The sequence below is a fragment of the Schistocerca serialis genome, chromosome 1 (genome assembly GCF_023864345.2).
Source record: "Schistocerca serialis cubense isolate TAMUIC-IGC-003099 chromosome 1, iqSchSeri2.2, whole genome shotgun sequence".
Taxonomy (NCBI): Eukaryota; Metazoa; Arthropoda; class Insecta; order Orthoptera; family Acrididae; genus Schistocerca; species Schistocerca serialis.
This window is the reverse complement of record NC_064638.1, coordinates 396,653,495-396,668,808: the sequence shown is the minus strand read 5'-3', so window position 1 is coordinate 396,668,808 and position 15,314 is coordinate 396,653,495. Positions and strand designations below refer to the sequence as shown.

At 39.7% G+C, this 15,314-nt stretch overlaps 1 protein-coding gene across 1 annotated transcript in view; it reads right to left on the bottom strand.

Moving 5' to 3' along the window:
* Positions 1-1,360: 1,360 nt before the first annotated feature.
* LOC126471559 (phosphatidylglycerophosphatase and protein-tyrosine phosphatase 1) overlaps positions 1,361-15,314 on the bottom strand; it is a 36,572-nt gene continuing 22,618 nt past the window's right edge. The window contains exon 4 of the mRNA XM_050099790.1: positions 1,361-1,622. Within this exon, the coding sequence (XP_049955747.1) occupies positions 1,500-1,622 (123 nt within the window). The 3' untranslated portion in view covers positions 1,361-1,499. The remainder of the gene's footprint in view (positions 1,623-15,314) is intronic.

Genomic DNA, 15,314 nt, shown 5'->3' with positions numbered 1-15,314 from the left:
CAGTCAAGTCGACTGACCAAAAAAATGAATGAGTAGCGTGCAGGTTGACTGGGGGAGCGGCGCGGGTGGCCCCGCAAAGGGGGGGGGGGGAAGTGGGGGTGCATGTCCTGCACACCCTCCCTTATGTATTCACCACTGGTTAGATCTCTTAATAAGATTTCAAAGTGGTGCAAAGTATGGCAACTTACTTTGAATGTTCAGAAATGTAAAAACCTTGTACTTCATAAAAATAAATGTAGCAGCCTATGTCTACAATATCATCTCTCAACTCATACAAATACTAGGGTGTAACAACTTGTAGGTATATGATCATCATCATCAGTGTTCTGCCTAAAGGCAGGTTTTCAGGTTTTCACTTGGTAGTTCTCCAGGCTGTCCGGTCTTCTGCCATCCTCTTCAGGTCGTCTATCATCTTGTATTTCCTTCTTCCTCTCAGTCTTCTCCCACAAACCAATCCTTCCAAAGCATCTACTAGCAAGCACTCCCTTCTCAATGAATGTCCCAACCAGTTCTTTTTCCTTTCTCTTACAACCTTCAGCAGACATCTTCTCTCACCAACCCTTTCCAATACTCTTTCATTACTCACTCTTTCCATCCAGCTTATTCTCTCCATTCTCCTCCACATCCAAATCTCAAATGCATTTGAGCATTTTAGGTATATGAAATGGAACAATTATGTAGGCTAAGTTGCAGGTGAAACAGGTGACACACAATGCGGTTCTTTAACATTCATGTGACACATCCTAAGGCATATGTTCACTAGCAAGTCAACTTCTACAAGTCACTTCCAGAAGCTGCTTCTGCAAGTTCTTTGACATGGCAACACTGCTAGCAAGTCTACTTCCATAAGTTTCGTCAACTTCCAGAAGTAGCTTCTGCAAATTAGTGGAAACAATTTTTTCATCCTGCTGCATGCACTTGCAGTTGCTGGAAGTTTTCTCAAACTTGCAGACGATTTGTGTATTCAATACTGGTATGAAAATGCCAGTGTCAAAAAGGAAAATAGCACAAAGACAGATGGACCAAAAGATATGTACCTTTGGAAACCCTCAACATATACAACTGGCCACTTTCAGACAAGGAAGTGAAAGATGAATTTACCGAATAGGCTACTTTGTTTCTCCAGAAGGCGAAGTAGAATGGCAGTATAGACATCTTTAAATTTTAGCTGAGTTTTTGCTGTTAGCATTACACTAAAATAAAATGTCAAATGCAGTTTGAAAAAAAAAAAAAACGAAGATTAGAGTGCAGTAACAAATGCTACTCTGCATATCAAAATTAGCAAAGTGCTGACAGGTGCAGTCTAGCAGTCTACACTCAGAAAAATAGGTCATAAAATTCACCATGGAAAATTCATTACTTACATGCAAAACATTTTATTCCATCATTCATTAAAAAATCTCTTTCAACACATCTTACAAAGTTCAACAGCTAATAACATTATCAGAACACTTTTAAAAAGTGGACTGATTTTCATAAAATTCTAGTACATTGATCCGTTAACATTTTACATTATTTTTATGGTACATCTTGAGAGCATCCCACTGTTTAGTGTGCAACAGAATATGAGGCCTTTTCCTCTTCATATGTTTCACTGCATCTTCTGGAGTCCATTTATTTTTCTTAAAGCAAGAAATTTCATCAATCAGTTTACAGATCATATAAGTTCCCTTATTGATAAGCACACATATTTGATTTGAGCTGACAGATTATTAAGCCTTAACATTGCATCTATATAGCTACAACATTTAAAAATTATCCCAGAGGTGACATAATTGTGTGAAACTGGAGGATACGTATTGTTTACTTCAACACATTTCTCACAATTAAAAGTGCACTACAAAAGCATAAATACTAACAATGGAACACAGTGATTAAAGTTATGTAAAAGTACATGAATCATGCAAGCAACCTTCATGAGAGCTTTTCAGAGCTTCTAACAAATTAAAATGAAGTATCTTACTAAGCGAAACTCCCCATCCCATCCCATCCCCTTAAATTTAGTGGTAAGAGGGCCCAGTGGATAGCCTGTCAAAAACTGAACACAGACCGAGCACAAAAACAGGAAGCAAAATAGAAACAGTGAATGGTCTAAGAACACGAAGCGCATTACAGAACAGTCACAAAGTGCACTGGCATTGTGGTAAAGTGGTTACGGTGTTGGACTGCCAAATGGACAAGCTGTGTTCAAATCTTCCCAGTGCTCTTTTTTTCCCCTACTGCTCACTTTACTCAAATCTGTGTCTATGTCATGAAGGTAGCAACCATTTGCAACAGCGAGGTGTACGGTAGGGACCTATAATAACAGTTGATTCTGCACAACTACTCTATTACCAGCCGAAAGGAAGTGGCTTTTGAATGGGACCGCAAAAGTTGATGACAAGACGGCAAGTCATACCCAGCATTAGTGGCACTACACATTTCATACAATAGTAATCTTCTATGTATGCACCTACTTTGTGCGACCGGTAAGTGAGTAAGAGACATGCCTCCTTGCCCAATATAGGTATTCATATCAATGTGAATGCGATCATTCTCACGGAAATTATGAAAACACATAATAGTTTGTCATGTACGCTGCAAGAAATGAACGCAACAGTTTCACAATCGTACAATATCTTTGTGCTCGGTAAAAAAATATGATTTTTAACATTTTTGAAGTTGCATTCCATTATGGAAGTCTTGATTCTTGACCTTTGTTGTCACATAGTTCGTACCCGTTTATTTGTTGTTTTCATTTCTGTGAGACATCTACGTGGTATTTCGCCTGCTCTCACAATTCATCAGATTTACTTGCAACAGTAACATACTCTTACCAAATGATTCCAACTCTATAACCAACGTATAGTATGACGATAGCCAAGGCTACAGAAAGAGAACAAACATTTCAATGACTGGACAGACATTCATAGTTTTGTGAAACAAAAATGTATACATGGCACGAAGGAGTTTTGAACCCAGCTTGCCCACATGGTAATCCAACACCATGACACTTACCCACGATACTGCTGCTATTTCAGGCTGCTGTTTATTTCACTTCTGTTCACAGTTTCTATTTTGCTTTTTTTCACAATTCAGTACACCTTCTTCCTGTTGTCATGCGTGACGTGTGTTTAGTTTTTGACGGGCTATCCACTGTGCGATCTTACCACTAAATCTGAGGGTGCAATTGTGAATTTTCCTTGTAAGACTCAAAGACCAAGTAAAATGTGAAACAAGGCCAGCTCAGGTCATGTTCAGATTTTGTAAAAGAAACAGACTGAGCTAGACCTCTGTGGTCCATTAGCTACAAAGCTTTCAGCTACAGGAAGAGCCATAGCAGTTGTTTATGCCTGCATAATTTTACTAAATCACATTCTCAATTACATTACAGTTTTGTTAATACACACAACTAGGCCAATTACTGCACACTGGTACAACTGTCTTGTTGCCCTGTCTCAAGTCATCGGCATCTCCCTGGGCCCTATAAAGTACTTGTTCACAGCTAATTACAGGCTGTGGTAAGAAATTGGCACAAATACACAAAATCCATGCACCCACGTGCTTTAATACAAACATAGTTTTACTGTGACTTGTGATAATTAAATTGTTTCCTGCTGCATATGAAACATGTCTAAAATAATAACTTGTAGTTGGGTGTGAGAGGGGATGGTGGAATTGGGCTAAACAGTTTCAAATAGATATTTTCATTCAAATCTAAAATATAATATTCTAGAGTAATTCTCATGCAACACTGAGTACTTTAGAACTATTTGAATCATTACTGAAAAGAGTATTAGAGATTCACGCAAGCCTTTGTTTAACATATTAAACATACTGCTATTACCCTGCATGTAGATTTTGAAAAATATTGCTGTTTTCAGAAAACCTGAAATTTGTGGGGAATATAGGAACAAAATAATTCATTTACAATCACTGCACAAGAAAGCAAGATAACTTACACATTATACCTACAAACAATAGTAACTGTTAAAAAGGAACCTACCACATGAAGGTAAAACTGCACAACAAACTCCTAAAGACTCTAAAAATCTACCACTCATGTGAAAAATATAACAATGAAAATAACCAATTATTCATGATCTCCATGCCTGTTTCACCACATGTCCCACCTGGATTCTTCCCCAGACACCAGTTTCTCAGAACTCCGCAGGTGGGAACTAGCACTATAACATGTCCTTAGTTTTCACCACCCACCTGAGCTTAATTTAATTCCTTCCATCTCAGCATTTATTCACATTAACTACTCCTTTCTTCACTCCATTTCAGTTTCTTACACCTTTTATTTTCTGACTCATCTATTTTTCACTGTCCTCCTCCCACCTCTGTTATGAACAATGCACTTAGCTTTCCTCTCTTGTTAAGTCATGTATGATGTTTGAGTAGTAATCTCTGTTTTGCACATTACCCTGTTTTCCACCTTTAAGCTCTCAGGTTTTCAAATCTCGTCCGGTGCAGTCTCCAACAATCAGTCTATCCTTCTCATCATGTCCGGTAAGTCTCCCCTGACCCAGGGTTCTGGATGACTTTTCTGAACTGTACCCCTTTCCCTAAACCTCTCCCGTCTTTTCCTTCACCCCTCTTCCTCCCCCTTCAACTCCTCTGCCAGACAAAGGAGCCACTGGCTCTGAAAGCTTGTAATCGTTAAATCCTTTTGTAGGTGTGTTCCCCTGCTGCCACTTGGTGAGCAGATTTTTCATCAACAAATGTGATAAAGTTTGAGATGTGATTGTGAAAACATCTATAGTATCACTCCTATTGAACAGGAGAACATTTTATTAATATGGAATAGTATTGTTTTAATTTGCCATTTACAAACAAAATATGCAACTCGTGAATGTTTTATAACTGTATGAATAAATGAAAAGTCATAATGTATAAAATAAAATGAGAAAATTCTAGTAAATACAGTATAAACCATACATTTGAGTGATAGAAAACAAATAAATTGTTTTAATGCTATTTTGTCAAAAATTGACATTTTGAGCCCGTGGCTGTGTACAAAATATAGGTTGACTCTTACCTAGAAGATAACAGCAACCATCCAATTTTTACATGCTATTTATTTATTTAAATATTGATATTTAAATAAATAGCATGGATGCTGTTATCTTCTATGCAAGCCTCCACCTATATACAAGGTCTGTCTAAAAAGTATCCAACCTTCGATTTTTCCATGCAAAATGGAGACAATAGTGCGGCACCACTGTACACAGTGAAGGAAGGGACCTTTATGCGTATGCGTGAATTTTGTCCCCGCCTTCCAGCGAGTCAGCTGCTGCCTGTCGGTGGTGAGTGAGGTGCTACACAACGTGTTCATCGGATTACCAATTCTCCAATGATGACTGAATGTGTTGAGGAAAGATCCTGCATCAAATTTTGTCAAAAGATTGGTGATTCTCAAAGCGAAACAAACAGGTGGAAGTGCTGCAGATGGCAGTGTGGTGATTAATTTGTATTACAACCTTACAGCACTCACGAGACACATCAGCCTACCAGTAGCTAAGTGGGCCACAAATTCAAGCCAAATTATTGAAATATGGCAATCAGAAGTTTACGTAAACACTACGCATACAGAGGTGGCTCTGAGCACTATGGGACTTAACATATATGGTCATCAGTCCTCTAGAACTTAGAACTACTTAAACATAACTAACCTAAGGACATCACAACACCCTGTCATCACAAGGCACATACAGAGGTACGGTGTAAACTAAAATGAACTCACATGTTCAGTGTTGTTCACAGCAATGTCATTGATATCATCACAGAAAATCCTGCCACTCAAGCCAGCCTCTCATGGGCCATTAAAATATACATGGATGAGGAGCTGGTGACGTCACAACATAGATTCCATCTTCCACTACACTGCGATGTGTGAAATGAATTAGCTGACATGTCAGATTTTTGTCTCATGGAGAGGATCATGGCTGATGAGATGCAGTATCGGTTTTATGTCACAAACAGAGCTTAGGAGACGCCATATTGTATGGAGCTAAATTTCATATTTGGTGTTTTTTCATTATAGAATATGTGATATGAACATAAGCCGTTTCAGGACACCAGAATTTTGAGGATCTCCAAAACCATGTTGTTGAAGTCCGACTAGTTGTAATAAAATAACACAAAATTACATACTGATCATTAAAGGCTTCCCATATTTGATACTTTTAGTGTTATAATTTGTGCACTACGGAAGTATACTGTTTCAATGCTATAGCACAATGATGATCTATCAAAAGTGCATCCCTTTTTGTATAATCTGTCATACTTAAACATCAAATAATGCCATTCGTAGAAACAGCCTTTACACAGCATACACCGTGTAACTTGGCACTGCTGCCGTGTTGAAGCCATAACTTAGTTGACAGTGTCGTATAAAGAGAAAACTAGCAGGTTTATGTCCAGCTACTTACAATTTCTTTGTTTCACTCTTCATTTTACAAAAGATCATGGGCCTTTCTTATTAATTTAATAGACATATTATATGCAACATCTGATGTCATCTATCATAAATAATGTATTTGCAACAATTCTTGTTGCATAGGAAACAACTGGAATGTTTTCCTTGTAGCCGGAAATCTAGACATGACCACCAGTTTATGTCAGAAAAACACAAGTGAAGCCCTAGGAGTTTTTCCTCTTATGAAACTCTGTGTAAAATATTTATACCTGTGTCTCGATTTTATGGACTGTCTCATGTTTGTATCTTGCTGGTAAATATGAATATGTTTTTCAGTGATGGTGAGCAGCTACAAAAAGTCTATTCTTCCATTCAAATGAAATTACACAACAAATTCCAATATTGAAACCTATGTGATAAAGTATGTTACTTCAGAGCGATTACAGTCAATACAACATCAACAATATGGATATTATGCAAACTGATTTTAGACACTGCATTTTAGCTGTATTCAATAGAAAAAAAGAGAGAGGGAGATTCAACCGAGTTAACAAATAACTTGTATAGCATGTTTCTCAAATCAGTGTAAAGAGTTTTTTTTGTGTTTCTCTACCAGCAATTTGCTGTTGAACCGAAGATGAATCCAGAATATTCTTCACGATTTTCTCTGCTATTCTTTGTTGACTTCTATAAGTGTTAACACAGCTAGTTTATATGTGTACATTTTCATAAAAAATTCTGCGATTTGCACACCATGTGCAGTTGACAAGGGAACCTCCCCATCGCACCCCCCTCAGATTTAGTTATAAGTTGGCACAGTGGATAAGCCTTGATAAACTGAACATAGATCAATTGAGAAAACAGGAAGAAGTTGTGTGGAACTGTGAAAAAATAAGCAAAATATACAAACTAAGTAGTTCATGGGCGACATAGGCAACATCATGGACAATGTGAGCTCAGGAGTGCCGTGGTCCCGTGGTAGCGTGAGCAGCTGCAGAACGAGAGGTCCTTGGTTCAAGTCTTCCCTCGTGTGAAAATTTTACTTTCTTTATTTTTGCATAGTTATTATCTGTCCGTTCGTTCATTGATGTCTCTGTTCACTGTAATAAGTATAGTGTCTGTGTTTTGTGACCGCATCGCAAAACCGTGCGATTAGTACACGAAAGGACGTGCCTCTCCAATGGGAACCGAAAACATTTGATCGCAAGGTCATAGGGCAACAGATTCCTCCACAGGAAAACACATCTGATATATTCTATACGACACTGGTGACGGCATGTGCGTCACATGACAGGAATATGTTGTCGATCCACCTAACTTGTACACTTGGTGAATGGGTAAAAAGATTCTTCTACCTTGCCCGATTTAGGTTTTCTTGTGGATGTGATAATCACTCCCAAAAAAGTGATGAAAACATAAGAGTTTGTCACATAAACTGAAAATGAAAAATTAAACTTATCACTCGATGGAAGATTTGAACCAATGACCTTTCGTTCCGCAGCTACTCACGTTACCACGAGACCACGGCGCTCCTGCGGTCCCAGTGTCCTTTATGTTGCCTATATTCCCATGAACTACTCAGTTTGTATATTTTGCTTATTTTTTCACAGTTCCACACAACTTCTTCCTGTTTTCTCGACTGATCTGTGTTCAGTTTTTCAAGGCCTATCCACTGTGCCAACTTATAACTAAATCTGAGGGGGGTGCGATGGGGAGGTTCCCTTGTGAGAACTGCCACTGGAGAGAGCTGCCCACAAATCACAATGAGGAGCCTGTTCCATGAAATGTAGCAGGTCATTTCAGGATGTGCAGCAACCACAATGGACACCCATATGGCATACTTTGTCTCTTGTGAGGAAAGCTTAAGCAAGAAGTACGTTAAAGCACTGACAGATTCTATAACCCACTAGATCTGTTATTGGTATCCCTCAATGAAAATAATTTTCCTGAGAATTTAGTCAAGAGGAAGTGAATGGGACAAGCTCTTATCTGTGGATATAGGCAAATGCTGGGAAATCTGCGCATCAATTTTGCTATAATGTATGCACATACATATGCTCAATGGGCTGGTATTTCTGAAGACACTGACTTAGAAGTCAGTGACAAATCAAAAGAGGCCTATGGAGCAGTCCTTTATGTACAATGCATCACTTCCAACATGATAACAGTACATTTAGTTTGAAGCAAAAATGGATCAGATGGATAACTCTTCCATGGCTGGAACTTCTAGCAATACATTTTGGTTCAAGCCCATTTTATTATTTCTGTAATGCCACAAACTACAATGCAAGTCGTATAACACTGTGGACTGATTCAACTGTAGCCTTAGGATGTATAGGCCATGACCTTTCCTGTGTCAAACAGTTCTATGGAATCATAAAGATTAATGAATCCATCGCAGTGGAGACACTGCCACGGTGAGGAAAATCCAGCTGCTATACTTTCCAGAGGTACTATAGCAGATGAACTTCAGCATGGTAGTATATGGTTTCAAGGGCCTACTGGTTAACAAAGAACCAAACACAATGGCCATAATTTATATAGACAAAAGACCATTCGTTACCACAAAAGAAGAAATTAATAGACCACATGCTCATGGTAAAAACAACACTCCCTATTTTAACAGCTACTCAGCATAGGAACTACTACAAACCGCTGTGAACCACAGAATGGATACTTCGCTTCAAACAGAAGTTAACAAAAGAAAGGAGGACACAGAGACAACTGACAGCATCAGACCAACACAAAGCAAATCCATACTGGATTCAGATTGTTCAACAACAGTACTGCACAGCCGAACTGCACATTCTGTGCAACTACTTGCCTCTGACACAAAATTCTAAGATAGCTCATTTCAACCTGTTCTTGGATAATGGTTTTATTTGTCTCGCAGAAATCTGCCTGTTCGCAGAATTATGCAGAGACCAACACCATTGAAATCTTCTTGATGGATAGCCCCATTTCACTCAATGGACAGCATCATTTCATCATTTCACCCATCTGCTAATCCAGCAGACTCATTTGCCTGCACCACCTTTGAGTGTACACATGGTATTACTTGAACTGAGAATAGATTTATGGATTCCTATAGCTCGACAGGCAAAACATGTTCTACACCGCTGTCTACCTTGCAAGATAGTGAAGGTTCACTTTGTTCGACAAACAAAGCAAGGCTTCATTACCAGCTGAACAGGTCTCATCACTGAAACCATTTCCTTGCTGGTCCGTTATCTACCAGACAAGACATATTAAGAACAAAGCATACATGCTCTATTCACATATGCAACAATATGCATCGAGTGACATTATACTGAGTGCACTATCCGAAAATTACCTCGAGCAATTAAACAGAGAACTGACTCATGGAGATAACATCTTGGACCTACTGATAACAAACAGACCCGAACTTTTCGACTCTGTATGTGCAGAACAGGGAATCAGTGATCATAAGGCCGTTGCAGCATCCCTGAATATGGAAGTTAATAGGAATATAAAAAAAGGGAGGAAGGTTTATCTGTTTAGCAAGAGTAATAGAAGGCAGATTTCAGACTACCTAACAGATCAAAACGAAAATTTCTGTTCCAACACTGACAATGTTGAGTGTTTATGGAAAAAGTTCAAGGCAATCGTAAAATGCGTTTCAGACAGGTATGTGCCGAGTAAAACTGTGAGGGACGAGAAAAACCCACCGTGGTACAACAACAAAGTTAGGAAACTACTGCGAAAGCAAAGAGAGCTTCACTCCAAGTTTAAACGCAGCCAAAACCTCTCAGACAAACAGAAGCTAAACGATGTCAAAGTTAGCGTAAGGAGGGCTATGCGTGAAGCATTCAGTGAATTCGAAAGTAAAATTCTATGTACCGACTTGACAGAAAATCCTAGGAAGTTCTGGTCTTACGTTAAATCAGTAAGTGGCTCGAAACAGCATATCCAGACGCTCCGGGATGATGATGGCATTGAAACAGAGGATGACACGCGTAAAGCTGAAATACTAAACACCTTTTTCCAAAGCTGTTTCACAGAGGAAGACCGCACTGCAGTTCCTTCTCTAAATCCTCACACAAACGAAAAAATGGCTGACATCGAAATAAGTGACCAAGGAATAGAAAAGCAACTGGAATCACTCAACAGAGGAAAGTCCACTGGACCTGACAGGATACCAATTCGATTCTACACAGAGTACGCGAAAGAACTTGCCCCCCTTCTAACAGCCGTGTACCGCAAGTCTCTAGAGGAACGGAAGGTTCCAAATGATTGGAAAAGAGCACAGGTAGTCCCAGTCTTCAAGAAGGGTCGTCGAGAAGATGCGCAAAACTATAGACCTATATCTCTGATGTCGATCTGTTGTAGAATTTTAGAACATGTTTTTTGCTCGAGTATCATGTCGTTTTTGGAAACCCAGAATCTACTATGTAGGAATCAACGTGGATTCCGGAAACAGCGATCGTGTGAGACCCAACTCGCTTTATTTGTTCATGAGACCCAGAAAATATTAGATACAGGCTCCCAGGTAGATGCTATTTTTCTTGACTTCCGGAAGGCGTTCGATACAGTTCCGCACTGTCGCCTGATAAACAAAGTAAGAGCCTACGGAATATCAGACCAGCTGTGTGGCTGGATTGAAGAGTTTTTAGCAAACAGAACACAGCATGTTGTTATCAATGGAGAGACGTCTACAGACGAAGTAACCTCTGGCATGCCACAGGGGAGTGTTATGGGACCATTGCTTTTCACAATATATATAAATGACCTAGTAGATAGTGTCGGAAGTTCCATGTGGCTTTTCACGGATGATGCTGTAGTATACAGAGAAGTTGCAGCATTAGAAAATTGTAGCGAAATGCAGAAGATCTGCAGCGGATAGGCACTTGGTGCAGGGAGTGGCAACTGACCCTTAACATAGACAAATGTAATGTGCTGCGAATACAAAGAAGGATCCTTTATTGTATGATTATATGATAGCGGAACAAACACTGGTAGCAGTTACTTCTGTAAAATATCTGGGAGTATGCGTGCGGAACGATTTGAAGTGGAATGATCATATAAAATTAATTGTTGGTAAGGTGGGTACTAGGTTGAGATTCATTGGGAGAGTCCTTAGAAAATGTAGTCCATCAACAAAGGAGGTGGCTTACAAAACACTCGTTCGACATACACTTGAGTATTGCTCATCAGTGTGGGATCCATACCAGATCGGGTTGACGGAGGAGATAGAGAAGATCCAAAGAAGAGCGGCACGTTCCATCACAGGGTTATTTGGTAACCGTGATAGCGTTACGGAGATGTTTAACAAACTCAAGTGGCAGACTCTGCAAGAGAGGCGCTCTGCATCGCCAGGTTTCGAGAGGGTGCGTTTCTGGATGAGGTATCGAATATATTGCTTCCCCCTACTTACACCTCCCGAGGAGATCACGAATGTAAAATTAGAGCGATTAGAGCGCGCACGGAGGCTTTCAGACAGTCGTTCTTCCCGCGAACCATACGCGACTGGAACAGGAAAGGAAGGTAATGACAGTGGTACGTAAGGTGCCCTCCGCCACACACCGTTGGGTGGCTTGCGGAGTATAAATGTAGATGTAGATGCATCCTGCACCTGGAACTAAACTCAGATACATCAACTGACAGACTCTTCACACAGGTTTGTGGGAAGGCAAGGAGTAGCAAGCACAATTTACAGTGACAGCACTAATACCTTCCATTCTGCACTCACAAAGCTGAATGAGTTCTGGCAAGCTGTCATGGCATACAAAACGCACTAGTACCTTGCCCAGCAACCTACAACATGGAAATTCATTGCCCCATACACACCTTGCTGGGAAGGATTTTGCTATCAAATGGTAAGATCTGTCAAACTCTGCGTGAGGAAGGTTTTTGGATGGTTGCTGTTGGGCGAAGAGATCTCAGCCCACTCCCAATCAGCGTAGAAGCAACACTGACTTCTAGACCAGTCACACAAGGATTGAAGAGGAATATGAGCCACAGACAACAACTTGTTTCCTGGGAAGTGAGCAACCCACAGCACTAACCACCAGTTACAAAGTATTTGTTCAAAGAGTTTCAACAACAGCAGAAGGTGGTAGAAAACTTCTAGAACATGTGAAAGAAAGAGTACCTGACCTTGCTCAAAAACTTCCATGCTGCTCATCAGCCAAGGACAAGTTGTGACAATATGAGTGACTTGGCCAGGCAGCTTAGCGCAGTATTGGGATGGCAGCATAGAACCAGGTTGTTGCAGTGTGTGTGGCCAGGCAAGATGAGTAAGGAAGGTTGGATGACACTGCAGCAAGAATGAGGCAGCCGAAGGATAGCTAGTCTGCAAATAGTGTGCGACACTGGGAAAATCCCAACGTTACCAGGCATGGCAGAAGGGGACCGATGCGAGAGGGGAATGATCATCATGATGGTCTGGTGATTGAAATAATTGAATATTCACTAAAATAAGTCCAAAACTGCCTATAGTTGGGCTACAGAGAAAATACAGACATAACAGAAATCAGCGGAAGCTCTAGAAATCAATAAAATTGGCACCATATTTGTACACCATTGTGTTTAGAAGTTAGTAGAGCATACATGTTTGTTTATTTATTTATAACTAAGTAATAAATATTTGGAGACATGATATTAATACATAAGACACACCAGCAGATAGGTCATGACTTCAGGTACACAATGAACAAGCATAGTTTGTGATACGCATGCTACTGAGTTGTTAAATTATTTATAGCATTTAATTCAGTTGCACAAAAACAAACAGTTCCAGCATGCACACCACCAATTAGCTTCAACATAATGACATTGCAGTAGGGACTACGATGTAACAATTTATGGAAAAAGAATTTAAGTTATGTAAGAATTAAGAAATGTGGTTTGGATCATGTAGAGCCATAGTGGTGGGTAGAATACTGACATGCACTTGACTAGGTTCTGTGACTCACTCTCAAAAAAAAAAAAACCACACACACACTTTATAGGGCAAAACATAGATATTTGGACATGGCACAAGATGTAAACATATGTACATTTATGAATATGTTTATTAAATATGTGTAATGTATACAGAGCAATGTAAAAGTGTATATTTTTGATAAGGTGGCCCTAGAAAAGTAGATCTTGACTTGGTCATGTGACCAAGTTCTGGAATATGCAAGAAGAGCATGCCTTGTGGTCCTTGGACAGGTGGTCTTGGTCCATAAACTTAGTAAGATTGGGCATTTGTCACGCCACCTGTGATAACTTTGCTCTGTAAATCCTTATTATGGACTTAGTGCAGTTTCTATGTAACCACATGGAACAGTAAAGTATTATGCAAGGGAAGAGCAGAACTAATAGTGGTGACTGAATTATCTTGATCCATTGAGGAGTTTTTTGTGGAACTTTTATTAACATTGCAAATTATTAGAACTGTGAGATTAGTTTGCTTTTGGAACTTTCACATGTCACTCTGCTTGCTTTGGGCTGCTCCGTCAATGAATTTATTTAAATAATTGCAGTAAATCCATTCATGATTGTAAGGCCATCTTTGTGACTTGTTTCTTATTCTTTAAATATCAAGAAATTTACAAGTTAACTTTACACCTGTGCATTAGGCTACATCATTAGCTTTCAAGATATGGTCCTTGTTTCATTTTTATTTATCACACTGAATTTAAATGTGTTTTGACAAACCTATGCTTGATCCTATCAGTATTTCACAAATTATTATGAAAAGCCACATCAATGTTTAACACATTCCATTTGGGCCACAGTGACTGCTAGTTACACAGAAGTTGAAAATTTTTTTGACTTCTTTGTATGGATCCTGCTTATAAGATGCCTCAGAAATACTTCCATCAATTTCAAAACCATCATTGTCAATTTTGGAAACAGGTTCTTCAAGCACCTCCAAAATTTCGTCATCAGTCAAACTGTTCCCCATTTTAAGACAAACTTTTTGTGAACAAGGCAACCAAAGAGGGACACTGCACTAGTGAATGTACACGAACTGATGCCACCTGTAGTATGCTTTTCACATCACATAGCACTTTGTGAAAGCAGTAACATCCATCTAGCAGCTCTCCGAAGTACTAAAAGATCGAACAACTGACTTTGTGCCATCACTGCTAGGAAATAATGCATCGTGAAGTAACAATTAGGAAAGCCATGCTCAGAGATCCTTCAAGTGCTGACTGTTAGGGAAATCACAATGTGCATGTAATTTCTAAGGGCAGCAACTGCAGTGTGTTAAATGTTATTTGGACCAAAAGACAGCAATACACAACTGATCTTAGATATAGTCAAGCCAGAATTATTGTAGATTGTGTGTTTGTGCAATTACTGCATACTGCTACTGATAAGACCACAGGTAGCAACCAACTAGTTTGCTCATCTAAAATAATAGCCCAATAATCTCACAAGGTTCAGGAAAACTCCAGTTGCGTGATGTCCTTCTTCTGTAGGAGGATGGTCGTCAACACCAGATGTGGAGGAAGACATGGACAGAAGATCTTCGTGAGGGGAGAGATGGAAAGATACAAACTGTATCCTTACGAACTTCAGAAGGGTTCATAGGTTGGTTGGTTTAAAACGGGGGAGGGGAGGCAGGCAGGGTGGAAGGGACCAAACTGTGAGGTCATCAGTCCCTTGTTCCCAGTAAAATAATTACACAAGGGGAGGAGGGGGGGGGGGGGGAGGGGAGGACAGAAAGGAGATGTACAGCGCAATAACAGGAGAAAGGAAGAACCAGAAGAATGACAGAAGGACAACCAACACAACTATGGACAAAACAGGAAAGGAAAACCACAGAGAGAAGCAAGAAACATGTAGAAGGGTAAAAACAAGAGGGCAGATGGCCGTGGCTGGCCGACCACAAGAATAAAAAGGAAAACCCAGTCACACTGCGACACATTAAAACATTCACTCTAAAAGCGTTAGA